Source organism: Staurois parvus, unplaced genomic scaffold, assembly GCF_062004578.1.
Source record: "Staurois parvus isolate SC_StPar_1 unplaced genomic scaffold, SC_StPar_1.0 ptg000011l, whole genome shotgun sequence".
NCBI classification, from domain to species: domain Eukaryota; kingdom Metazoa; phylum Chordata; class Amphibia; order Anura; family Ranidae; genus Staurois; species Staurois parvus.
The window spans coordinates 33,308,376-33,335,817 of NW_028317807.1; the positions used below are offsets into that span (position 1 = coordinate 33,308,376).

Genomic DNA, 27,442 nt, shown 5'->3' on the forward strand with positions numbered 1-27,442 from the left:
TTTTTAAGCCAAATATTTGTTAGTTTTGCTCTTTACTCTTCCAAATAATAACAAAGCACATTTCTAAAGCAGGGCCACAGAAAGAATATTTATAGAGGCTGCCTATACATGCATGAAACATTGCCTGAATGGGTTAAAGGGGCTGGAAAGAAGTGTCCCCAGTGTTTCCCCTAGGGAGTGTGTTGTTCTCTTTATTCTCCATTAACAAAATGCGTTTGGTTGTGTTTTTATGTTACTATGTGAATACTGCAGGGCTGCTGTTAGCCAGTGTTCTAGTGTGCGGCTGTGTATGACTTGGATTGCTCTTGTGTTGTGTGTCACTGTGGGGAGTGCTGGACGTGGCTATGCTGCTGTGTGTGTGTGTGCGCGCCACAGTGTGTGTAGTGCTGAGAGCAGCTCTGGGTGCTCAGTGCATGTCTGCTGTCCATGGGACTGAACACCGCTGTCTATGGAACTGATCACAGCTCTGCACTGCTGTCTATGGTGCTGAACACCGATATACGCTACCGATCATTGCTTGTCCATGGTGCTGAACACCGATATACGCCGCTGATCACTACTTGTCCATGGTGCTCTACACCGATATACGCTGGTGATCACTGCTGTCCATGGTGCTGAACACCCACATACGCGGCTGTCTATAGCGCTGAACAGCGCTGCTGTCCACCGGACTGACTAGAGCGGCGTCGCTGTCTATGGTGCTGAACACGGGCATCCTCTGCTGTCCATGGTACCGGCATCCTCTGCTGTCCATGGTACGGGCATCCTCTGCTGTCCATGGTGCTGAATACAGCTTTGATCCGCCGTCCATGGTCCTGAATACAGCTCTGCGCCGCTGCCCATGGTCCTGAATACAGCTCTGCGCCGCTGTCCATGGTCCTGACATAGTGGTGCGCCGCTGTCCATAGTACAGAAGACGCTGGCGCGCTGCTGCTCATGGTCCGGTACATCGCTATGCGCTGCTTCCACTACTACAGCCCCGGCAAACCGATTGGCGTGCAGGACTCCATCCCGGGAGCTGTCCGAGGTTCTGCACATCAGCTCCGTCCTGCTCTCTCCTCATTCTGCTGATCTGTCCCGACAATAAGAAGCCGTCTTATCCTGGGGGAGATAGAAATCTGCCGGCCGACCATCGGGATACACCAGTCGCCTTTCTATGTGGAATGAAGGGGGAAAGTTATGCCTCTTTTCTTCCACCTGTCCTCCTGCATGGTCTACCGATCTGTCTGTAGGCGGCCGTGGAAGCAACATATTGCCATGGAGCTGAAGGGGTTCCAGTCTGGGTATGAGCCCAGTTCCATGCTGTTGGGGCTGCTGAAGTCTTAACACACAGAGGCAAGCCATCTTCCTGAGCTGTGAGTGACTGGAAGGGATATCTAGTGCCCGGGACATACCAAGGATACCATGAGTCCTCTGCTCACGTGTGGATCTATCTGGTCTTGGGTTGTCATAGAGTGTCAGTAAAGCCAGCTCAGTTTTAGCTGGGATTCCTACAGACTGCTGTTCTCTACTAGAGAAAGGTTTGTGCCATGGCAGGAGACCTGGAGGGACTTGGTATTTCCTTTTACTAAACAATGGGTCTTTCGGTTCCAAGGATGGGCTAACCGCAGGATCAACCTTTGGCTTCAAACCTCCCCAGCTAATCCTCGGTGGATTAACCCCTAACTGGTAAGGCACAACTCTAAGCGTGAGTCTGCAAAATGAACACAACCTGTCTATTCATTATTCATGGTTTTATTCACCTAGAAAGTCATACCTGCTGAATAGGCAGATGCCAACATGGAAACTATTCTGTGTTTCTTGCTTTACATGTAAACTTGTTGATTTAAAATTGATATTAAAAACATGTGAAGTGAATTAAAGAGGGATTTAACTGTATCACCACCTAGCACTTATTTTATCATGGAAGAATCCACCTGACTTTGCAAGCTATTCAAAGACAGTAGGCTATGCCGTGTCCCATAGCTGATTTAACACCAGCCTTTATATCAAACACCCTACTGCAATATCTAGGCACTGGCATACTGGTTGCTCCAGTAGGCAAGCCACTAAAAGTCCAGGCATGCTCTTGTGTAGGTGCATGCTGAGCCTTCTAGTACCTCAAAAGCTTGAGGGCCTCTGAAGACAAAGCCTGAAACCTGATTGTTCTAACAAAGATCAGTAGCAATATGCCCATCACCTTTCTACTTCTATTTTCACAATATGTTGTGTGTGCCAGTTCCAGCAATGCATCGGTCTTTGATGCAGTGGTGTTAAATCAAGCAGTCTCATTTCTCAGCTGTGTGCTTAAAGCAAGCCATTTGAATATGCTGCAACTTTAAATGCCCCTTCAGATAAGCTTTTTTAAGGAAGGTTGACATTTCTATGAAGCTTTTGAGAATCTTATGTGCAGTGTTATACATAGTAGGGCAGTATCACATTTAATAATGGGAAAGGGCCAAACTTTATTATTATTATTGCACTTATGAACACATAGCTGTAGCAACAATACTTTTAAACTATTTTTTAAAATAGATAACTCAGAAGGGTCTTTATACAGCAGGAAAATCTGCTATTGATTTCAATAAGTTGATACATATAACCCACCTCACAGCAAATCCATAGAATATTTACAAATACCTTACAGTAGATATCCTTAGTAATCTTGCTGGTTTGTCAATAAGATTGCTAGTTCCCATGGAAGTCCATCGGGACAGTTAATAGTTCTTAATATTGACATTACACCCAGGTGCCTCTAAGCCCTGGATAACCCCTGGGCAAAGCTCTTGATTAGAGAAATGGTTTGTACACTTCAATGAAAACAAGCATTCACATTATGATTGAGCCCTCCAGCATAAAGTATGGGATCTACAGTAGATCAACAACATCATCAGGGCACTAACCTGCCCCCCTCTGTAAGACAAGGTAGTAAAGTATCATGCTTTTAGGGACAATACATCTCATTTGCTCTGTAACCAATACAGCTAGTGTGTTTAGACTACATATACCGTTAATGTAATGTGTGGCTAGTAAATGAATTGTGTTTTCAGCTTCAATGTCTTCAATTTTATTAAACTGCAGTCAGGTATAGATGAGGGTGAGGGAACTGAGTATTTGATTTAAAATGTCTAGGCCACAGGAAAAGATACACAATTAGAGTGCTGTGATGACCATGCTTAGCACGTATTCTGTCCAGCTGATGGGTGCTCACAGTTATTTTATGCACTGATCTCTGCTCTCCACTCTCATTTTCTATTTTTCTCTGTAACTCTCAAGTCATATGGACATTTTCCTTCATCACGCTAATAATCATACTGGTCCCTGCCTCATTCCCTATCAATCAATAGCTCTGCTGCATACATGTACACTCTATACCTTTTGTTGAACACTTTTATTAAATACTTTGATGCATCATACATACCAGTTAGTCCCATCTTTTTAAGAATGTGCTCATTTTGCATGGTGTATGCCATTCAGCATTGAAAAAGTTAACCACTGCACTCCAATAATATTTATATTGTAAAAAAAGCCAGACACTCAGCCTGCTAGGTAAAATGCTGTTTTAGAAAAAAAAAACACTGTCATTACTAAAATATCACCTTCCCAAACCAAATGATTGCCTAGTGTTGGCAGCCTTGATTTACTGGCTGTAGGGAGCGGCTCCCATCCAAAACAGCATTTAGGAAAGCCATTATCAAGTCAAAGACAGAATAGTTAATATGGTATGGTTGAGCTGTGGTGATCTATATTTTAGATGAGTAGTGCTCATAATTAATCTATATAGTTTTGCTCTTGTGTAATATTAACCATTTTGCCCCCAGAAAATGCTGCCACCTTTTGTGCACTGACTGTTCCAACAGGGATGATGATCTGAGTAGAATAACTGGCAATTAACTGGCATTTCTACCTGACACATCTGTGCTGTGAGTGAGATGTTGGTATAGACAGAAGTATTGGGGAATCATAAAGTATCTTTGAGGCTCAGTTACCCTGTGGCAGTCTCCCAAACTGCCTGTTGTGCAAAGGCTTGGAGACATCAAACTCAAGATTAAAGAGAAGAGAGGAGGGCAAGTTCACAGTGCGACTGTTCGTGATAGGGCAGATTCATTAGCACAACATTCAGGCTGGAGATTTGTTATGTGCAACTTCACAAGTGGATTTTTTTGTGTGCTGTGGGGCTTAAACATTCTCCTCTTCTGTGTAATGCTGGAAGTTATAGTCAGTGCAAACAGGCATGCTGCATATACAGTATATAGTGTTTTATGGGATGCTTTGCTGCATAGATAGAACAGATATATCAGTAGGTCACTGTCATGGTAAAATACTAACTTATAATATTGTTAATATTTTAGTGTTAATTGACCCTATGAAAGTACCTAGCTGCAATTGGTAATATGTAACATGACAGTTATTTAGTATTATTGTAATAAAGTATTGCGTCTATATTGCCAGTGTAAATTACTATAACACTACTACATAGTTAAAAGGATTAGTTCTGTATAGGTACAAAATGTATTACTAGTTAAAAAAAATCACACTCATGCCACTATACCTTTTACCTGCTACATAGATTTTAAGCTACTGAAAATTGGTGCAGTTGCTAGTGCAGCAGTATTATTATACAAGTAAATGTTTATCGCTAGGGTGTAATTGGACTTATTGCTTATAACACATGTGATTTGTCAGACTAGTGGCAGCCATACCTGAAATCTTAAAACAAAGTAGTTTACCCTTACATTTAACCTCAACTAGCCCTTTAACTACAGTTAGCTCAAGCACTACCCTACCTCTAAACCTTAGCCCCCATGTAACTATTACCTAATCCCTAAACCTCAACCTAACCTTTAACCCCAGCTTCTATCAACACAGCCCCTAACAATACCTCTAATCTTGATCTCTTTCTCTAATACTAATCCCTAAACCCTAATTTTCAACCAAGCTTCTAACATAAATCCTAACCCTACTTCTATTCTATAGTCCTTCCTGCAACTCTCAACACAGTCCTTACACAACTTCAACCTAAATTTAACTCTTAATCACTACACTAAGCATTACCATATAATACTTATGTCCTAAACTTGATGCTAGTTTTACACCAAAACACAATAATAGAATGATATATCAATGTCAAAATGTTTGGTGCTGACATACAGTAGGCCAGCACCGAAATACCCACAATCAACTTACTTATGTCAAAATTAACACACATGATGTAGAAGCATGTCTTCATGCCGGGATTTGAATGTCTAATGCAAATTAGTTTAATATAAGCTTTAGCAAGTTATCATCAGAATGTTTCTTCTGAAGTTAGGTATGTAAAAGATAAATCCTGACTGGCCTTCCTGACTTTACATTTACATGCTGACATTAAATATGTCACTGTCTTTTTAAAAACCTTAGCAGAGTCACTTTGAAGTCCTGTGACAATTTAGCCTTTTCCATCTTGTTGTTTGACACTTTATATGTACTATGATTTGAAATATTCTTTTCTTTCTAATTCATCATTCATTGGGGGACACAGAAATTAAAAACAATTGGATTATAATGCTGCCTAAGAAAGATTTGGTCACTGGCGAATAAACAAAAAAAAAGTTTACTAGCATGGTAGATTTGGTCACTGGTGAATAAACAAAAAAAAAGTTTACTAGCATGGTAAATCCGTCCCACTCCCAGCATGCCTCAGTTTATTTTGCTAGTGTTCTAGGAAGATTGATGCCTATTCTCTTGAGAAAGTTTAACCATTTTTAAAGGCCATATTTTCTTTTTTTCAAGATTATTTTTCTTCAATCAAGACTTCTCTACACACTGCTTGTCTTTTTATGCAGTTATCTGAATGAGTGTATCCTCAGCGATAGATTTGGAGGATGAACCTGGACCCCACTGAATTGGACAATTGTGAGGTCTGCCTGGAATGTGACCTCTGGGCACAGGGCTCAGCATTGTGGCACTTTTCAGACCTTTGCATACTGTGTTAATTATCTCCAGAGCACTTTCCAGGTCCAGAGCCGTGGCACAGATTCTGGTGTGATCTTGGGAAGGTCCTGTGGGCAGAGCACTGGGAGCTACTTTGTTTATTAGAATGGATGGATGCCATAAATATCCCTATTTTCCCTTGGTTTTCTACAGAAAGGGTTAAAACACTGAGGAACTTAGGCACTAGCATAGTGTGGCACCTGCACACTTTGCTCTCCTGTTCCGGCATTCACTGTTTAATAACACCTTCCTGCCATTGTTCTTAACTGCAAGAGATGTAGTTTCACTTCAGTTAGTCATTGCTGAAGTCTACAGTGCAGTGACCTGGTCACCTCTGGGCATTTAAACGTCTCCTATATCCAGCAGACAGTTTGTGAGTACCCAAAGATTTATATTGTATTCTGGGCTAAGTTGTCCTTGCTAACATGCAACACTTGGGGAGCAGTTCCACTTTACCAGGTCCCTCCAGCTCATGATTCACTAATAGTACTGGGGCAACCTGCAGTGTTCCTCCTGTGGCTTGACACACACAGCCTGAAATGATGTCCCCTACTTGAGTCCCTACATTCCTCAGAGTTTTTTTTAATCAGATCAGTAAAGTGTGGGTGGCCCTCTCCTCAGTTTTAACATGGGAGGATTTCACCAAATGTACACAGGATTTCATGAGCCAAATTTCAACTTGGTTGCTGACTGTGGTTACAGAGGCCATAAGCATACTGCAGCACCTTCCTAGACAGACTCAGCACCTTACCTTCCTGTAATCTTAGCAACCTGTAAACCTTCTGCTGCAAAGACTGATGAAGAGTCTCAAAAATCCTTGGGTGATATTGTCCATGAGGATTCTCAGGCAGCTTTCATAACTCTCAGGCTTAGAGTGACTATTTTCACTCTTATTAATTTGGTGCATGGCAACTTAAAAATGGAAGGCCACCCTACAGATTAATCTAGCTTCCAGTCTAGGATTCCTTAATGGTCCTAAGACTACTAGCACTTTTCTCCTAGATTTCCTATATGGAGAATGATAAACTCCTGATAGACTGTTTACACCTCCCAAATGTTTCTCAAGCCAGTACCCATTTGAGTAGTCCTTATTAAGAAGTGGGCCATTCTTACTGTTGCTCCAGCAGTGTTCTGTCCAGCAGTGTCTATAAACTGTAGTTACAGTATATCCAAGCCCCCTAACTAGTTCCTGTCTTTTTGATCTTCCTGTGTCACTGCACAGATTAGAATACCCCATGCAGTCCATACAGGTCTTTTGAATCAAGGAGTTATTGCCTAGTACCTGCGGAAGTAAGGCTTCAAGGATTTTGTTCCAACCTTTTCACAGTTTCAAAACCAAAGGAGAAATCTGCCCCATCTTGGATCTCAAGGCCCTGAATGTCTTCATTTGGACCCAAAAATTCTGCATGGAATCCAACAGTTCTGCCTCCATCAAAGAAACCTCTTGTCCTCTGTAGACCCTAATTATGCATACTTTCCTGTCCCTATATTTTCAGCACATCAGAAATTTTTTCACTTTTTTGTGGATCCCCATCACTTCATGTTTTTGGCCCTGACAATTGGCCTTTTTTATCTGCATACCGTGTGTTCAATAAGATTGTAGCCCTTGTGCTTGCCCTGTTATGCTTCAAGGACATCACACTTGTCAGATATCTGGACAATCTCCTGTAGAGAGAACAGTTGGGACAAAACCTGACTGACAATGCATTGCAGACAGTTCAGACATTGGGTCATGAACATGTAGAAGTCGATGTTGCAGCCAGCTCATTGATTGGGTATCTGGGACTGATTCTGGACACAGCTCAAGTCAGTTTTTCTTGAACAAGAAAAACTTTAACTCCTCCACTCCAGAGCTTCAGAAATCTTTTCTTTTCTTTTAGAGAATCGTTAAAAGAGATGCCCACCTGACAGGCTGGAGGGAATCCTAGACATGTTGTCAGTGCAAGGAACTTGGTCATCGGAGAAATTCCATCTCCTGATTAACATTATAGAGCTCCAGGCAATTTGGTTATCCCTACAATACTGTGGAATATGTCAACCAGCAGGGAGGAACCAGAGGTCTTGTTACAGTGGGATCAGTACAACCTGCTCTATGCCTTTTTCTCCTAAAGCCTCTATCTTGTCTGACCCACCAGATTAATATGGAGTGCATTCTGATTATACTCCTAGCTCTGGACTAGTCCTAGTCTATGTAGCCTAGTGTATCAGATCATCAGGAACTTCTGTCTCGAAGAATGGTTTACAACCCTGCTTCTTGGTCCGTGACTTTAACAGCATGCCTGTTGAAAATGATGTCATGAAGGATAGAGGTCTCTCTGAATCAGCAATTAAAGTTAAGTAAAAGTGTGAAAGTATATTTCTGACAAGATCTACACTGTACATGGAAGTCATACTTCACAAAAGGAAGAATCTTTCATCCCTGGCAACACTCAGTGGGATTAATCTTTACCTTTTTTCAATAAGGTACCATCAAGCATAAAAGTATGGCTCTAGTGAACTTGTTCCAGAGACTATTAGCCTCTCATTCTTTGATTGAGACTTTTGTACAGGGTGTCTCATGTATCGCTCCCTCTACACTCACCTGTGGTTTGAGCTAGTTTTTTTATGGCACTTCAAGAAACCACCCTTTGAACCAATTAGGAATGTTAGGAATATTCCTCTTTCCACACACACAAGGGTGGTTCCCTTGCTGTCATCACCTCTGCACGATGTGTGTCCTAACTGGCAGCCTTGTCTTATAAATAATCCTTTCTTTCTCATTGTATATGGAAACAGGGTAGTGTTGAGGCTTAGAGTCTCTTTCCTTCCTAAGGTTTTTTCAGTATTGCACCTCAGCTAAAACCTAGACGTATATCCTCTGTCCAGCCCAAGTACATCAGAAATAGATTTGCCTTCATTGTCAGGAAGTAGTTTGTGCTGTTTGTGTCTACCTTGCAGTCACTACTTCCCATAGAAAGACTGGCTCTTTTTTTTTTTTTTTTTTTTAACTCTGGATGGTCCTCACAAAAGGCACAATTTCTTGCTCCACCATTTCTCAGTGGCTCAGACAAATCATTGTTTGAGCCTATAGTCCTAACTATCAAGTTCCACCCTGTTCACTTTACTTGATCTTTTGAGATCAGGTCCTTCAGGCAGCTCTTTTTCTGTTGTTTATAGTGGGTCTGTTATCATTTTGTTTGCTGTGTCCACCCCTTAGTTGAACATATATTCATTGACTTAAACCCAAAAACCCACAATTATAGTGAAAAAATCAAGACCCAAAGAGATTACCCAAAAATATCAAATATATATAAAAGAACAAAAATAAAATAAAGTCCCAATATGCAAAGTGTCCAAATAATGTGTCCAAACAAAGATCAATTTCTTGATAGGAAGACGCTTCCTACTCCACTGAAGAAGATGCAAATCAATCACAGGTGCTCTTCAAATACCTCAAAAAACAAAATCTCAACATAGTATATTACCTTTTAAATCCCAGAACTAAAGTGCTACACGTGTATCATGCAAAAAAAAAAAACACTCCAGTGTCACAGCACTCATGTGAAAAAGAAAAAAAAAAAAAATTACTAAATATCACTGCAAACTATATATAAAGTGCATAATTACCCTAAAACAAACAGATTCTAGCTTGTAATCAACCACATATGTACAGAGTGTCCTTAGATTGGTATCCTCTTGTTCCTCAGGACCTCACAAACAGACCAGGAATCAATATGTGAATTATAATCATATATAAAATTTATTGTAGCCACTTACATATAAAAACGATAAGATCAGCAAGACAGCATCAAACTCCTCATGCCCAGTATACGATCCCCTTTCCGCGTGTAGAGGGTCTCTCGATCACCAGGTAATTCCCCCTTGCTACTCCTATCCAGCACTATCACTTTGTAGCTCTGGGGGACACCTGAAGTGCACCGTTACTCTCCAGATCTCCAACACACAGGGATTCCAGAATCCAAAATGGCTGCCGCAGCACTTCCGGGAACATCACGTGCCCTGGACGCGTTTCGTCTCTTCCGGACTTTGTCAACAAGGATACGGACATAAGGTTCCAGTTCTTTAAGTACCCACTCCTAACCTGGTGGAAATACCTCAGCGGCCATCTTACAAAGTGGAAAATTGAGATGAATGACTACCAAAGCTAATATACCATGCTAGATCGTCCATAGAGGAAGCAATATTACATCCCCACCCCATAGCTCTCATCCCTAAGTTATCCTCAAGCCATACTTCAGCCCCAAGGATAATTATACCACCTGCAGCCATTTTGGAAACTGAAAGAACAATTTTAAATAACCATAGGGTTGGGGTCTGTTTATAGTGGGTCTGTTATCATTTTGTTTGCTGTGTCCACCCCTTAGTTGAACTACTTTTGGATGTCCCAAGTGCCACTGGATTCCTGTGTCCTGCAATGAACAAACAATAAAAATCTTTACTTATCAAAAACACATTTTTGTGTAGTGTATGAGGAACACAGGACTCACCCCCGTATTTAGGAGCTTTCTCTTGGGATTGCTTTGTTGCAAAACCAAGGCATGCTGGGAGTAAGAGAGGTTAAACCAGGCTGGTCACTGTTTTGTTTTGTTTTTTTTTTGTTTACCAGTCTCCAATGCTTGTATAGTAACTCAATTGTCTCTAACACCTCTGTCCCTTAATAAACTCCAAGAAAGAAAGATTGTACAGTGAGTAAAAAAAAAAATCTAATTTTAGCTGAATATTAAACATTAACTACTGAATGATCACCTTTAAAAGCTTTCTTTCCTTTTTTCCCCTCTTTTAAATAACAAATACAAACAGCATGCTTACTTTGGAAATTACAGCTTTGTAGCTTAATTGTTTACAGAGAAATTGCTTATAAATGTACCAAATGCCTATGAATTATAAATCTGTTTTACTAAGTGTTGCTCTTATAGCTCTGTTCCAGACCATTTTAATTTAAATGCATAGCATTTATTGCATACCTTCATTTTTCTTAGAAATGTTTACCATTACCTTAGTTATATTCAGTTTCATTGACCCATTATCTGTTGATTTCCAATAAATAGCTAATAAAGCCTTTAAAAATATCACTCAAAAATCTATCCTGTTACTCAAAGTCAACCCAATCTATCTAACCCTTATAGGTATGGAATTTTGGTTCTTAAAGCTCTAGTCAAAATAACTACTGGTAACTTTCAAAATAGGAACTTTTGGCTTTGCCATTATTGGTGATTGCCAGATAACTTAGAATTCTATATCAAAACCAGTCTTTACTTACCCACACCAGGTCATGTTTTATTAGATTTCTCTGATGTTGATCTGGTGATTGAATCTTTGTAACATTATTCATAATTACAGAAGCCCCCAATAATAGAAATTTAAGAATACAGAAGTGCTGCCCTATAGAACTCACCCATTTCAATTATACTTACATCGCTGTGTTTATGACTAAGCTTTAGTTTGTATTTCTAGGTAATTATGTTTATTGTACAGATTATTTTTTCTGTGTTCAACTGGCAAACCAATCTCATGTCACACGCCCCCCAACTGGAAATGCAAAATCACATATATATATATATATATATATATATATATATATATATATATATATGTGATTTTGCGCACCCGTGCAGCCCTGTAGCAGTATTTTTGCTATAGGGTGGACAGGAAGCGGTTAAACACGTCAATTATTTTACCATTATCAACTTTCTAAAATCGGTATAGACTACGTTGCCTGAGTAACCTGTACAGTACATAATATGTATAAAAACCATTATCAAAGTTACATTCTGGTGTAAAGAGCCTGTCCTTACTCAATCCACCTTGATGTGGCACCAGGAATTTCAAAGCATTCCTGGTATGTTGGTCAAATGATGGGTGATATCAGCAACATCCCTTACTCAGCTAAAAGTCTGAAAGACTTGAGAAGTGGTGTGGAAAACATGAAATTAAGAAGCAGGGTTTCACTTTGCATTGTAATATTTAAATATTGAAACTCCAAAATACAACAGGAAATTAAGACCTTGTATTGAACAGCCAATGGCACTAGCAGCTCTGATAAGAAATTATATTAACCTGAAATAGGCCATTATTTAGACATAATATTTACCTTAGTATAAATCTTTCAAAAGAGCAAAATGACTAAACTATTAATATGTAACAACCTGTTTTGTACCTAAAAACAATGTTTTTAATTCTTAGCTATCTTTTTCTGCCCATAGGGAGCCATTGGATCATAAGTACAATAACAAACAGGAAGGTATTACTACAGAGCCCTAATAATCTCTCATAAATACACACATACATTGTTGTTGTTGTGGGAAGCAATCTATCATTGCTACAATGCTCTGCATCAAAGGCTTACCATCAAGTTTTCATCCATACTGCAATGACTTCCAAGTAAAAAAAAAACACTAGAGATGACATTAGTGGCCTAAACTATGTTCTCTTTATTTGTAAACAGAACCACATGTTTACAAGGCAAATGGGGATTATGCACTCTATTAAAGCAATTGAGGCACACTTCACATAGGAATTTGACAAAGTTCCACCTACTGCACAACTAACAGTGGTTGTGAGAGCCTCTAGTTTGCAAAAAGGGTGGATTAACCTCTTAGAAAGCATGTTTGTAGACCACTTTGATGCTATTATTACTTTAGCCCTCCAACAGATTTCCTTTACTGTAAAATCTTCTGTTAAAGTGTGTGTGTGGGCAAAATAAAAAAAAATGCAGTAAATCTCTGCAATACATTCATATTTGCCATATTTTGCCTTTTGAAAAAATGTAGCAAGTACAGGAAGAAAATTTTCTTTATTGGAAATCTTCTCTTCCACCAACAGTGTTCACCTGGGATCCCTCCATCAACATTATTTTACCAATATATAAAGTAGAAATTGGCCAAAGAAATCTGACATTTCTTTTTTGTTCTTTATACACACCCGCACCCCATCATCCAATCCTTTTTTTGTAGTCCCACCTTATCTCCCTCTATCTTTATCACTCCTGACCTCCTCCCCATCCCCCCCTTCCCCCTTCCCCCAGCACCATTCCTGGTTTTTATTTTGTACGCTCTAATGCACCTATCCCTTGTGAGGCTATACCATTATCACAGTATATATGCCAGTTTGTGATGTAAGTCATACCACTGTTATTTTTCACATTGTTCTGTATTCATGTATGAAAAATAAATCCTACACCTTAGAAAAATGCTGCAAGTACAGAATAATACCTGCTGATCCTGTAAGGAATACAGTAAGTTTCTAATTTCTTGTTTTAGGCTGACAGCACTGCACGTGCTGCACTGAAATCCCTGTGCCAGAGATCTCCAGTTGGACGACAAAACACCTCCACTTATGTTTTGGGGATGAAGTGGGGGGGAAGGTTATTATACCCAAACATACACTTTGTTTTTTTTAACTTTGACTTTTGCAAGCCCAGTCTTTCTGACATGTCAAACCTATATTTGTCATTCTGTACAAAGCTTTACATTAAATATCTCTTGATTTTGGTGACTTTTTTTAAAAATAAAATACACATGAAGCTATAATATCAGCACACTTTCTATCATTATGAAAGACACTGTGCTATGTTGGCTGATGGCAGTCACCTTGCTCCTTTTACAGAGAACATGTAACATGTTTCAAAAATAACATTGTGACTATACCACAGAACCTGGAAAACACTGCTGTATGCAATAGCATTTAAAAATAAATTTATTCAAATGAGAGAAGGCAGGTTCCATCACAGTCAATTACATAGGTAATGACGGAAACATCAGAATACAAAACATGACTTCCATATGCAAAATAACTTAGATATGTTACAGGGATATAAAGAGGTCACATCTGGTAGAGTAAGGAAACAGGTAAACAGTAAGTCAAGGGACACCTCATATCAGAGCTTCAAGGATGGGCATGGTGTACAAACCAGTGAGTCTGCTTCCATCCATGACTGGGAGGAAACCTGCCACAGTTTTCATTTGTATTCAGTAGAAAGATATGAAAAGGAAGAGAGAGTAATCCAGCAGGGGGGGTAGTGTAAAAAAAGGGAAGGGGGGGGCGTCTGGGTTCCTGTGGGACTCACTTCAAAAAGAGCCTTACCCTCCTCTGAGTATGTGAACATATTCCATAGGGTCTAGGTTTTTGAGTAAATGTCTCCTTTCTGCTGCAAGGAAAGTATCAGGTCCTCAAATTCAATTTAATGCCCTACTTTATTAAGACAAAGTCCAATGGATGGTGCTTGGGTGCTCTTCCAGAAGAGAGGTATACTTGACTTAGTGGCATTGAGAAGGTAGCGGAGAACTCATTTCTTGCATGTTTTACCTGGTATTTTAAAAGCATGAAGGAGGAAAAAAGCTCGGTCATCTGGGATTGGAAATTCAGTGGATTTCTGTGTAATCCTCCAGACCTCTTTCCAGAAATCAGAGTTTAGGACTTGACGAAAAAGATGGAGCAATGTGCCTCATTCCTCCTAGCATCACCAGCATTGGTTAGATGTATGTGGGAAGATGTTATGTAAAATAGTCGAGGTATAATACCACCGGAAGAGGATCCTATTCTTAGTTTCCTGTATTCTAGTGCAAATTGAGGATTTTAAAGGTAAATTGTGTGGCCGTGGATGCTATACCCAGGTCTGACTTCCATTTCTCAAGAAAGGGTAATCGATGGTCATCTGGTGGTGTAATCATTTTCGATAGCTCATGAGGAAGAGGTCTGTGGTGCGAGCAGTATTCCTCTAGAGGGGTCATTGGGTGGCTAAACTGATTAGGGGGTGCCAAAGAATTCAATAAGTGGTTTAATTGAACTGCCTTCCAGAAGTCCAAATGAAAGGGCCCCAAAGTACTTATCAGGGTCTGTATGGTGGACCAGGTAGCTGTCATTAATAAGTGAGAAGCCTAAAATCGTCCCTCAGCAAGTAGTGAGTGAAACGGTCCTTCCTAAAGGCCCAGGAGGAAAGCCGGGTTACCCAGGGCTGGAAAAAAGATGATAATCAAATGTAGACAGTAAGGACACCATAAAGAACCTGAAACAGATACTGATCATTGTGCTTGTCAGGGGGTATGATTTAAGGTGAGTTGGCAATGCTCTATAGCAGCAAGGGGTGCCATGCAACTGAATGTAGCTTTGGCCTTGTTCAACCCGTGTCCAAAGTTTGGTGTCCCAGTGGCTGCAACAGAATTTTATAAAATGATCAGATGTTGCAATAAAAATTTCAGTTTTATAGACTTTACTGACAACCATCAGAAAAACATTGAACCTGTGAGCATTTGTGCACTATATTAACAAAAATAATCCTACAATTTATGCATGCTTATATGTACCTCAGACACTTCGTAGAGAAAATTGGCTGTGAGCTGAACTATCCCAAGAAATACAATATTCTTTCCTAAACAATAAGTCCTGAGCACCTTTTACAGCCCATGGTACCCCCATAAAAACATTGCTCAAATGAGTGATGGTTTGGACAAACATTGATTTATACTCTGGCAAATAAAGTTAAAATAAATAAATGAACACGCTTCTCTGTTTCTATGGTGTAATGCATTGGTAACCAACATGATGACCATTCTACCATGCAGCCATTATTTACCAGATGATCTGGAAACATGCTGAAATATTCCAGGGGGTTGGTGGTCTATCACCCAGTCCTGCCTGCCTTCAATGATATTTCCACACCTGGTACCTAAAAATTGGGGATTCCTGCAGAGCCAAGCATGAGTTAGCCTGTCAGTGACAACAGCAATTTGTAAGTGGAGTCTGGTAGTTCCCCTAGGGAAATAATGAAACACGAGAGGCAAACTGAATTGGTGAAATATGGTACAGTGGGGCAAAAAAGTATTTAGTCAGCCACCAATTGTGCAAGTTCTCCCACTTAAAAAGATGAGAGAGGCCTGTAATTGGCATAATAGGTAGACCTCAACTATGAGAGACAAAATGAGAAAAAAAATCCGGACAATCACATTGGCTGATTTGGAAAGAATTTATTTGTAAATTATGGTGGAAAATAAGTATTTGGTCAATATCAAAAGTTCATCTCAATACTTTGTTATATATCCTTTGTTGGCAATGACAGAGGTCAAATATTTCCTGTAAGTCTTCACAAGCTTGGCAAACACTGTTGCTGGTATGTTGGCCCATTCCTCCATGCAGATCTCCTCTAGAGCAGTGATGTTTTGGGGCTGCCGCTGGGCAACACGGACTTTCAACTCCCTCCAAAGGTTTTCTATGGGGTTGGGATCTGGAGACTGGCTAGGCCACTCCAGGACCTTGAAATGCTTCTTACAAAGCCACTCCTTTGTTGCCTGGGCAGTATGTTTGGGATCTTTATCATGTTGGAAGACCCAGCCATGTTTCATCTTCAATGCCCTTGCTGATGGAAGGAGGTTTGCACTCAAAATCTCACGATACATGGCCCCATTCATTGTGTCCTGTACATGGATCAGTCGCCCTGGTCCCTTTGCGGAGAAACAGCCCCAAAGCATGATGTTGCCACCCCCATGCTTCACAGTAGGTATGGTGTTCTTTGGATGCAACTCAGCATTCTCTCTCCTCCAAACACGACGAGTTGTGTCTCTACCAAACAGTTCTATTTTGGTTTCATCTGACCATATGACATTCTCTCAATCCTCTTCTGGATCATCCAAATGCTCTCTAGCAAACTTCAGACGGGCCCGGACCTGTACTGGCTTAAGCAGGGGGACATATCTGGCACTGCAGGATCTGAGTCCCTGGCGGCGTAGTGTGTTACTGATGGTAGCCTTTGTTACGTTGGTCCCAGCTCTCTGCAGGTCATTCACTAGGTCCCCCCGTGTGGTCCTGGGATTTTTGCTTACCGTTCTTGTGATCATTTTGACCCCACGGGGTGAGATCTTGCGTGGAGCCCCAGATCAAGGGAGATTATCAGTGGTCTTGTATGCCTTCCATTTTCTAATTATTGCTCCCACAGTTGATTTGTTCACACCAAGCTGCTTGCCTATTGCAGATTCAGTCCTCCCAGCCTGGTGCAGGTCTACAATTTTGTTTCTGGTGTCCTTCAACAGCTCTTTGGTCTTAAAAAATAAATCTATAGTGTTGCGCTCCCAATCCTTAAATCAATATTTGAATATGATCTCTATAATAAAGATCACAATAATTAAGAATGATGTGTGTAAATAAACATAAATACTAATATTCTTAAACTTTGAATTGATACAAAAAAATAATGTGCATGAAAAATGAACAATGACAATAAATCACTAAAAAATATTTAAATAAATATAAAAAATAAAAAATAATGAAATATAAAGATAAAAATAAAAAAATAAAAATAAAAATAATGTCCCAAAAAAATGACTTTGTGCTGGAAAATCTTCAATCTAAAATAATTGTAAATCGGTGACTGCTTGTGAATCCTCCCTCCAGTGAAGATGTGCGCTCACCTCATGAGAAACCTGCAATTAGGCTATAAAAGCTTGCGGTTCACCTCCTTTGGAACCTACTAGTTTAGAACTCCTGCTTGAAGATAGGATGAATCTCCTCTCCAGAGGGTGCAACTCCTCTATACTTTCATCTCCATGCGATTCTCCACATATAAAAAAGATCTCGACATGGTGCTTTATCTTTTATATAAGTATGCCTTTTATTTGCTTATGATATGGCACTCACATATAAAGTGTGCGGATAGTGGTAGCACAAATGCAATCCCAAACCGCCGCTGATTGTCGGAGCTGTGTACTCGTGGTCCGGCAAACAAACTGACTCCCTCCGAGTGACGTTGCAGTCCCACAGCTCCGACAATCAGCGGCGGTTTGGGATTGCATTTGTGCTACCACTATCCGCACACTTTATATGTGAGTGCCATATCATAAGCAAATAAAAGGCATACTTATATAAAAGATAAAGCACCATGTCGAGATCTTTTTTATATGTGGAGAATCGCATGGAGATGAAAGTATAGAGGAGTTGCACCCTCTGGAGAGGAGATTCATCCTATCTTCAAGCAGGAGTTCTAAACTAGTAGGTTCCAAAGGAGGTGAACCGCAAGCTTTTATAGCCTAATTGCAGGCTTCTCATGAGGTGAGCGCACATCTTCACTGGAGGGAGGATTCACAAGCAGTCACCGATTTACAATTATTTTAGATTGAAGATTTTCCAGCACAAAGTCATTTTTTTGGGACATTATTTTTATTTTTATTTTTTTATTTTTATCTTTATATTTCATTATTTTTTATTTTTTATATTTATTTAAATATTTTTTAGTGATTTATTGTCATTGTTCATTTTTCATGCACATTATTTTTTTGTATCAATTCAAAGTTTAAGAATATTAGTATTTATGTTTATTTACACACATCATTCTTAATTATTGTGATCTTTATTATAGAGATCATATTCAAATATTGATTTAAGGATTGGGAGCGCAACACTATAGATTTATTTTTTGCGGTTTATCACATTGGTAGTTATGTGCTAGAGGTTTGCGATCCAGCATTAGAGTGTATTAATAAGGAGTTTTTGCTCATTTTCTGGCTCGCAAGATATTTCTAATATTTTAGCTCTTTGGTCTTCACCATAGTGGAGTTTGGAGTGTGACTATTTGAGGTTGTGGACAGGTGTCTTTTATACTGATAACAAGTTCAAACAGGTGCCATTGATACAGGTAATGAGTGCAGGACAGAGGAGCCTCTTAAAGAAGAAGGTACAGGTCTGTGAGAGCCAGAAATCTTGCTTGTTTGTAGGTGACCAAATACTTATTTTCCACCATAATTTGCAAATAAATTCTTTCCAAATCAGCCAATGTGATTGTCTGGATTTTTTTTCTCATTTTGTCTCTCATAGTTGATGTCTACCTATGAGGCCAATTACAGGCCTCTCTCATCTTTTTAAGTGGGAGAACTTGCACAATTGGTGGCTGACTAAATACTTTTTTGCCCCACTGTATATATGTGACCTTGTCAGGGGCCACACTTGATACCTTCTACTGCATATCTGACAATTTGACCAACATTGGTACAGTCATTGTGAACATTTTTGGAATTTTACCTTTGAATCAGGACCTTTTTCAGATATAGGAATTTGGAAGAGTATTCCTTGTGACTGCATAAAACAGCATCTTTACATTAAGGACCTGTCACATAATTGGTTTTAATTAGTCCTGTGTTAACTCTTTCACTCTTTCCTTCAGTGTGTCATTCAGGAGGACTTTAATCAAGGGAGTTTATAAGAAAGTCAATACTAGAAGCTTTCCAAGTGTCAGGGTGACCGGTATTAGTGTAAATGGCTTGTCTTCCACTTACAATAAAAAAACCCACATTTATTTAAATGTCTTCACAAGCTGAATGAATCTGTATAGATCGTCCTCCTATTCTCTGTAGTCATTGAAGAGGACTTACAATTTATTCAATAATTCATCATATTCATAATTAATAAGGGGTGATTAAATGAGTTAGCCATGTATAACTGCAGTGAATTTAATGTGTTGAATAATATGCACATGCTTCAGTGTTCAGTAAAGGGATGGAGGTTAAAACTGACAAAGAGATACATTTACTGATGAAGTACAATAGGACAATGTCACTGCAAGGTTTATGGACAAATAAAAGCTACAGAATAATAAACTTTGTATAGGTTTAGGGTATTTTATCATTATTGTTTAGCGGGTTTGACAAATCCTGTCCTGTATGATTTATACATTGGCACACAATGAAATGCCACATGTTCATTATAGAGATGAGCCCAATAAAACGCTACTGTAGCAGCTCCTGGGAATTACACCTGTCAATCTTCCATTTTACAATGAGACCCAGAATGGAACAACAGAATGGAATAATCTCTCCCTTGCTTTTTAATGTTTGCAATATTTTATCTGTGGTTACCAACAAAAGACAGGTTTTAAACTCTCAGTCATTCAGTTAAACATGTAATGCACATTAAAGGTGAACCCTATTCAGGATAGAATTGTCAGTAAATTAACATAGCATCAGATTATATGCATTTAGGTTTTTTTTTGTTTTTTGGTTTTTTTATGCTGCACCTGAGCTGAAGAATCCAGGTAGTTGTAAATCACTCAGTAACTGCATGTTTCACCTTTCTACACGTTGCTCTGTTAGCAGTCTTTGAGGTCACCTCATTTGGAGCGTGAGAGGGCAAAAGAAATACATACATACATAAATAAATAAAACACAGGGTAAGCCACTTAGAAAGTGCCTTGCTTTCATTGACAGAGCACCACCCTCATATTTTCATTTAAATAAAAGAAGTGCTAAAGCACAGCTGTTGTACTTTCGTCTTCTGCCCTATACATTGAGCTGTCAGTACCTCATGGTAAATATAGTCTTGGAGCAATGGGTATTTCCCATCTCTCCCTTTTCAAAAAATATGTTAATCAACTTCTATAGCATTCTAGTAAAACCAAGTAACAATTACTGCCATACATTTATAGAGGAATGGTTCTCATAGCTCATATATATATATATATATATATATATATATATATATATACTTTCTTTACTGTAATTAAACCATATTTGGTAGGAAACAGGTTCCTCATTATTCTCTACACTGTTCTTCATAGGACTTAAAGGATAAGTTCACTTAAAAACAAAAACTATAATAATAATAATTGTAATAAATGCACTTTTTTTGCAGGTCCTGCAGACTGTCTATGTATCTGTCTGCCAGTTCCTCCAGTAATGGCAGGCATTTACACTCTTAAAGGATGCTCAATGAACTTTACACTCTTAAAGGATGCTCAATGAACTACCTAGAGCACTCAACAATACCCTGGCAGTTCATTGAGAACTACAAGCTGACAGCTGCAAAGACTGTTGGGACTTGTAGTGTTCCCATTCACAGAATGACAGAGCCGAGCAGGCAAAGCCCCACATTTTTTTAGATTGTGACATCCAGCAGTGGGAAAAGATCCCCCACTAGCGCTCACTACAGGGGGATTGAGGGGGTGCAGGGGTTGGTGCATTTGTAAGATGTTACATATTATAACTTGAATATGGTGTAACATGTTACAAAAGGTGAACTTATTCTTTAATGCTCCAGATTTTTAAACCCATAAACGTCACAGTGCTCTTCTTTGTAATGATTAGCAGTACATTATGTCTTTATAGTACAATTTATGTAGTTAAAAACATATTAGTCTATCTTTTGTTATGATTAGTTTTTCAGATGAAAATTTAATTTGTATACAAATTTCCGAATGTTCATAGTAGCAAATGTCAATGAATAAAAAAAAAAGTTATAACAAAATTAACAAATGCATGTGTTTCATTTGTTTGTGACATCACATGATTTGATAGTAGTTTGGGCTCATGGGGAAATTAATTCAATTTGTGAATTCATTCAATAATTCACATTCAGATAACGAATGGATCCAAATTTCATTTGTTTGCCAATTTGTATGCATATAATCATAAATTAAAGCAGCGCTGCCACTTGTGATTAACCGTGCCACACAATATTCATGTTTGTGGCCCACAAATTAATAGACAAAGAAAATAAGTGACTGTATACCATATAGAGCATACTATGCCTTGTGTGCACCCTTCCTCCCCAGGGTCTCAGTGCATCCCTGTAATTAGGGGGAAGTTTGCATACCTATGTACCGTGTGTGCATAAACCAATACTAAAAACTTGCCATATTAGTGCAATATTGTGCAAATAGATGTGCAAATAGTACAATAATCGTGGACATCAGTCCTCCCAATATGAACTGGTTTCAAATGAAACATTAAAAAAAAGGGATTAATGTACATACATGCAGTACACTTGTGTACAAATATAAAGCCCCAGGGCACCACTTTCACATTCAAATATATAAAGTCCCAATGTAAAAAAACTTTTCACATTCACATCCCATGTGATACTAAGTGATTCAGTGATCAATCTTCTTATCCGTAAAGGTCTTTGTGTTGAGTGCTCCTCTTAGTGCTCCCCCTCCGGAGCCCCACTCACCACAAGATGTCGACCACCTGCATAGGTAGGTCAAACTGAGCATTTGGTTCTTCCGCAAGCCCCTATAATGAACATCTTCCTGTGGCCTCTATCCACTGGTTATGGACTCAATATATGAAAAACAATCCAGACCATCCACACTACTCCTCCACTACCATGAAAAACAATCAAAAGAAAGTTTTCATAGCGTAATACTGTTTTTTACTAGGTATAAAACACTTAAAATTGCACTTACATATAAGCATTTGTATGGCATTTTAAAAATCCTAGGACACTGCAATACCTCTGTGCTCTCTCTCAAGGACCAGATGTGATGCTAACAAATCCCGCCCTACTCGTTTCATCATGACATCATCTGGAGCATCTTACCAGTCAATATTGTCCAATCAGTTCATGCCATTTCTCTTGCTGGGTTGGACTACAGTCTGAAAATATTTAAATCTTTCTGATTCAAATTTATCCGATTTGATAATATATCAATATATATAGCAATCTTGCGGGAACACTGCAAAAAATTTTAATCCACCAGGACCAACGAATGTATGAAATGAATGCCAAAGATGCACAATAAAATGACACAAATCGGGTCAACATAACGAATATGACAAAACAGAATTCTTCAATGAACTTGTGCATCTGAAATTAAACAAAATGAACATTCCTGAAGTGTACATGCCTAGTATAACTGCATAAAGAAAAAAAGTTGAAGGATAACAATACTGCCCTCTCCCCCTCCACATACCATAAATATAGCCCAGCATGGACCTCAGATCAGCTGGTGATTCACCAGCCATGATGCCAGCTCAGTGGGCTCCTCAGTCCTCTTCAATAAACTTGCAGGCCACAGTGTAATGTTCATACCATTTCTCCATAGACTTTACCAGAGAAGTAATCTCATTGCAGGCTGCTTTAGGCTCTAGGGAATCATGCAACCCAAGTAAAAAGGACAAAAGAGTCATCTAAGCTAGTGGAAGCTACAGCAAATGTAGGATGTTCCAGTTGACCTAGGGTTGGTAATGGAGGACATATATTGGGAGGGAGAGTGAAGGAAGACAATGGGCTCCAGCTTTATTTAAAGCAAACCTACAGTTGTGGCCAAAATTATTCAACCCCCACTGAAATTGAGTGTTTTGGCCAGTTTGACATTGCTTTTGATCATTCAGTCATCTTGCTTACATTTACATTAAAGAGGCACTTGTAGGTCAGACAAATATAACATAACAGTTATAATGAAATAACCACAAATGTCTTTTCTGTGCTCACAGCATTATCAGTTTTATTCAACCCCCAAGTGACATTCAATCTTAGTACTTAGTACAGCATCCTTTTACAGTTATAACAGCTTTTAAACGTGAAGCATAGCTTGACACAAGTGTCTTGCAGCGATCTACGGGTATCTTCGCCCATTCTTCATGGGCAAAGGCCTCCAGTTCAGTCACATTCTTAGGCTTGCGCACTGCAACTGCTTTCTTTAAGTCCCACCAGAGGTTCTCAATCGGATTTAAGTCTGGTGACTGCGATGGCCACTCCAAAATGTTCCAGCCTTTCCTCTGCAACCATGCTCTAGTGGACTTGGAGGTATGCTTGGGATCATTGTCCTGTTGAAAGGTCCAACGTCTCCCAAGCCTCAGGTGTGTGACGGACTGCATCACGTTTCCATCCAATATCTCCTGGTACTGAAGAGAATTCATGGTACCTTGCACACGCTGAAGCTTCCCTGTACCTGCAGAAGCAAAACAGCCCCAAAGCATGATTGACCCTCCACCATGCTTCACAGTAGGCAAGGTGTTCTTTTCATCATAGGCCTTGTTCTTCCTCCTCCAAACATAGCGTTGATCCATGGGCCCAAACAGTTCTAATTTTGTTTCATCAGTCCACAGAACACTATCCCACAACTTTTGTGGTTTGTCCACATGGCTTTTGGCATACTGCAGTCGACTCTTCTTATTCTTTGGAGACAGCAAGGGGGTACGCCTGGGAGTTCTGGCACGGAGGCCTTCATTACGCAGTGTGCGTCTTATTGTCTGGGCTGAAACTTCTGTACCCACATCTGACAAATCTTTTCTCAGTTCCTCAGCAGTCACACGGGGACTTCTCTCCACTCTACGCTTCAGGTAGCGCACAGCAGTCGAAGTCAGCATCTTCTTTCTGCCACGACCAGGTAGCGTTTCAACAGTGCCCTTTGCCTTGAATTTGCGAATGATGCTTCCTAAGGTGTCTCTTGGTATGTTTAACATCTTTGCAATCTTCTTATAGCCATTGCCCTTCCTGTGAAGAGAAATCACCTCTTCTCTTGTCTTCCTGGACCATTCTCTTGCCTTCACCATGTTTGTAACCACACCAGTAAATGTCTAGAAGGAGCTGAGTATCACAGTCATTTTAAAGCTGCCTAATTGGTGCTTATTATGCTTGATTGCTGCTCGGTGACATCCACAGGTGTTTTCAATACCTGATGGAAAGCACCTGTATGAACCTCTGTTCTTCAGAGTGGTAGTCTTTAAGGGGTTGAATAATTGTGGCAATGAAGAAACCACATAAGAACCATTTACTACTGTATTACATAAACAATTGATGTCATTTTAGTTGCATTTGGGTAGTTACAACGTCCTTGTAGGATTTGATTCTGAATACAATTCCAAATGTACACTATAGTCCCTAAACCCCTTTACAGCATTGGGGGTTGAATAATTTTGGCCACAACTGTATGTTTGGTACTTACAGGGAAAAGCATCATGTTTGCTTTTATCCCTTTATACCAACAGCATACAATCACCTTTTCCTGTGTTCCATGCAAAGAGCTGAAGAAAATATCCAAACAATGAGGAGCAGATCACTTACTTAATGAGACAACATTGGAGTGGTGGGGGGCAAAAGAAAGCTAAAGATATGTGACAGTGGAGGTCTTAGTTAAAGAGAACCTGCATGGACAAAGCACAGAGTCACTTTAAAGTATCGTTATAAAGAATTAATCCTACTTTACTTTGTGATGATTTGGTATATACTTAAATAGTAATAGGACTACTTCACTTGGTGTTGTTTATTCAGATTACCTGTATATTTTTCAGAACAAATGTCTGGGCAACTTTGCTGCTTTGCCTGGAAGAGAAGGTATATTTCTTAAAATTGTGCTTTAAACCAATATATATATATTTGAATGCTAAGGTACTCTGCTTTGTGCTCTGTTTCACATTAAAGTGTTACTAAACCCACAACAGTAAAATCAGTCTGTATATGCAGTAAAGCATGCTTGTTATACTCACTGTGGAACCTAAGGTGTTAATCCTCTGCATTGTCTAAAAAAGCTGTTTGATCCTGACTTCTATGATCCTCCCCTTCTTCTAGTACCCCCCTCTTATCTCCTCATAAAACATATCATGTGGAGTCACTCTGCACATGCTCAGTTTAGTGTGTATTGCTAGAGTTTTGTTTTTTTTTTAACTGGGAAAATGCATGAGATCAGCACAGAGCCAATCAGTACTTTCTAGACAAGTCAGGGGTCCTGCATCCTCCTAGAGCAGAATGAAAACTCGTACTACAAGCTTTAACATGTGCTCGGCTGAACACTGATAAAGTCACAAGACTGCTCTAACTGCTGATGAGAAAAGGTATTTAGCAGTTTATATTTACTAAAATAATTGCACTTCCATGTTCTGTGTATTGTGGGAGACCAGATATAGTGAATGCAGGGTCCTGGGTTTAGTAACACTTTATATAACTGAAGTTTAAAGAAGTCCATAAGTGTTGAAATCTATGTTACTGCAGGTTTGTAATCAAGCCACTTACAGTGTTGGGAGTCAGTGTTTTTCTTGTTCTTTATTGCTGACATAAGCATTTTAATGGCTTAATGCTGTATTCAGTTGTCATGTTGCTTTGCTTTCAGCCCACATGGCAGCAGCTGGATCCAGTTCCTAGTGGAGTGGCACAAACGAAGCCTGACATTGGGGGATGGCTCTTCATATTTCTGCAGTCTCCATGATTCTTTTGGCAATCATGGCTTCAGCATCATCTGCTTCAATCAATCAGGAGGATTATCCTGCCGATGAAGGCGAACAGGCGTCCAGCAATGACAACTTAATATTTGATGACTACAGGGGCAAAGGCTGTGTGGACGACAGTGGATTTGTCTATAAACTAGGGGAGAGATTTTTCCCAGGCCACTCTAACTGTCCTTGTGTTTGTACAGAGGATGGACCTGTTTGTGATCAGCCAGAGTGTCCCAAAATTCACCCCAAATGCACTAAAGTGGAACACAATGGATGTTGTCCGGAGTGTAAGGAAGTGAAAAACTTTTGTGAATATCATGGGAAGACTTATAAAATCCTGGAGGAATTTAAGGTATGAGTATAATATATTAACTCTAAAAAAATTAAAATGGGTCTATGCTTACTCTTTCCTCCTTCGTGTAAAGTGAGGCTTCAGGAATGAAGATGAAAGATAGCATTGAGCAGAATTCCATTTAAGCGTCTCTGTGTCGATAGTCAGGCTAGACTGTCTTACTTTGTTATGTTTCCATCACAATCCTGGAACAAGCATACTGGGCATCAGAGAAATGTCAGAACAACCTATCTCTATACTTGTTCGGGGTTAGTGACTCAAACATTACAGAAAAAATCAAAATAACATGCCAGGGAACTAGCAAGGAGATGAAATATCAGATGTCTCTGAACAGGTTTTTCTCATACATAACTCAAGGGGTCTATGTATAAAATATTTGCTGAACAAATAGGGCAAACATCCACACAGCTCCAACAAAACTTGCTGTATTCTCTGTAATATAATTGTAAGCCCCATCAGGTGGCCCTAATGCGGTACGTTTTTTAATATGCCTCAGTCATGAAAGAAAGTGCATTATGCCTACAAGCTGGCACTGAAAATTATAGGATTTAATTATCTTACACAGAATTTGGCAAGTTTGATTGAGGCTCTGCGGATGTTTATCAAATTAATTCAGTGAACTCTTGGTGTTATTGGTAGGCCTTCAAAAACGCATATAATGTAACCTTTATGTTTTCAGCACAGTGATACCTTAATATAGTACAATGCTTCCCTTTAAATTTGCTTTAACAGATTCACTCTTAAAAGTGGTTGGAAACTTCTGATATGAAATATGAACAAAGCATATCTTGCTACATTGTGTGCTTGTCTGAATCCAAAGCACTAAGTGTCATTTCTGCATGCTGCCTCCTTCCTCTGCTATCTTCATGAGTCATTTCTGACAAGGTTTCCTGACACCAAGAGAGAAAAAGGTGACAGGGGAGGGATCTCCAGCACACAGCCTATGATTGACAGCCTCAACTCGTTCCTGTGTGAAGTAGGGTGTCTATCCTCCGTCCAATCAGCTCACTCTGAGCTCTGCAGAGTTTAAACATCAGCTTTTCATCCCCTACTTTCTGAAAGCTCACAGAAGCTGTACAAATACTGTACTTTGAACAGCAGAGGGTAAGAGATGTCTACAGGTAATCAGGTACAACTTATACAAGGAATTGTGTGTCTATTGACTGAGGCTGTTCACTTAACTGGGTATATCTAAGGGTTTACAACTACTTTAATGCACTATTCAACAAAT

At 39.5% G+C, this 27,442-nt stretch overlaps 1 protein-coding gene across 1 annotated transcript in view; it reads left to right on the forward strand.

Annotated features, from left to right (window-relative positions):
* Positions 1–262: 262 nt before the first annotated feature.
* Positions 263–27,442, forward strand: part of VWC2L (von Willebrand factor C domain containing 2 like) — a 266,691-nt gene continuing 239,511 nt past the window's right edge. Inside the window, exons 1-2 of the mRNA XM_089672319.1 lie at positions 263–1,668; positions 25,757–26,211. Of these exons, the coding sequence (XP_089528445.1) occupies positions 25,822–26,211 (390 nt within the window). The 5' untranslated portion in view covers positions 263–1,668; positions 25,757–25,821. The remainder of the gene's footprint in view (positions 1,669–25,756; positions 26,212–27,442) is intronic.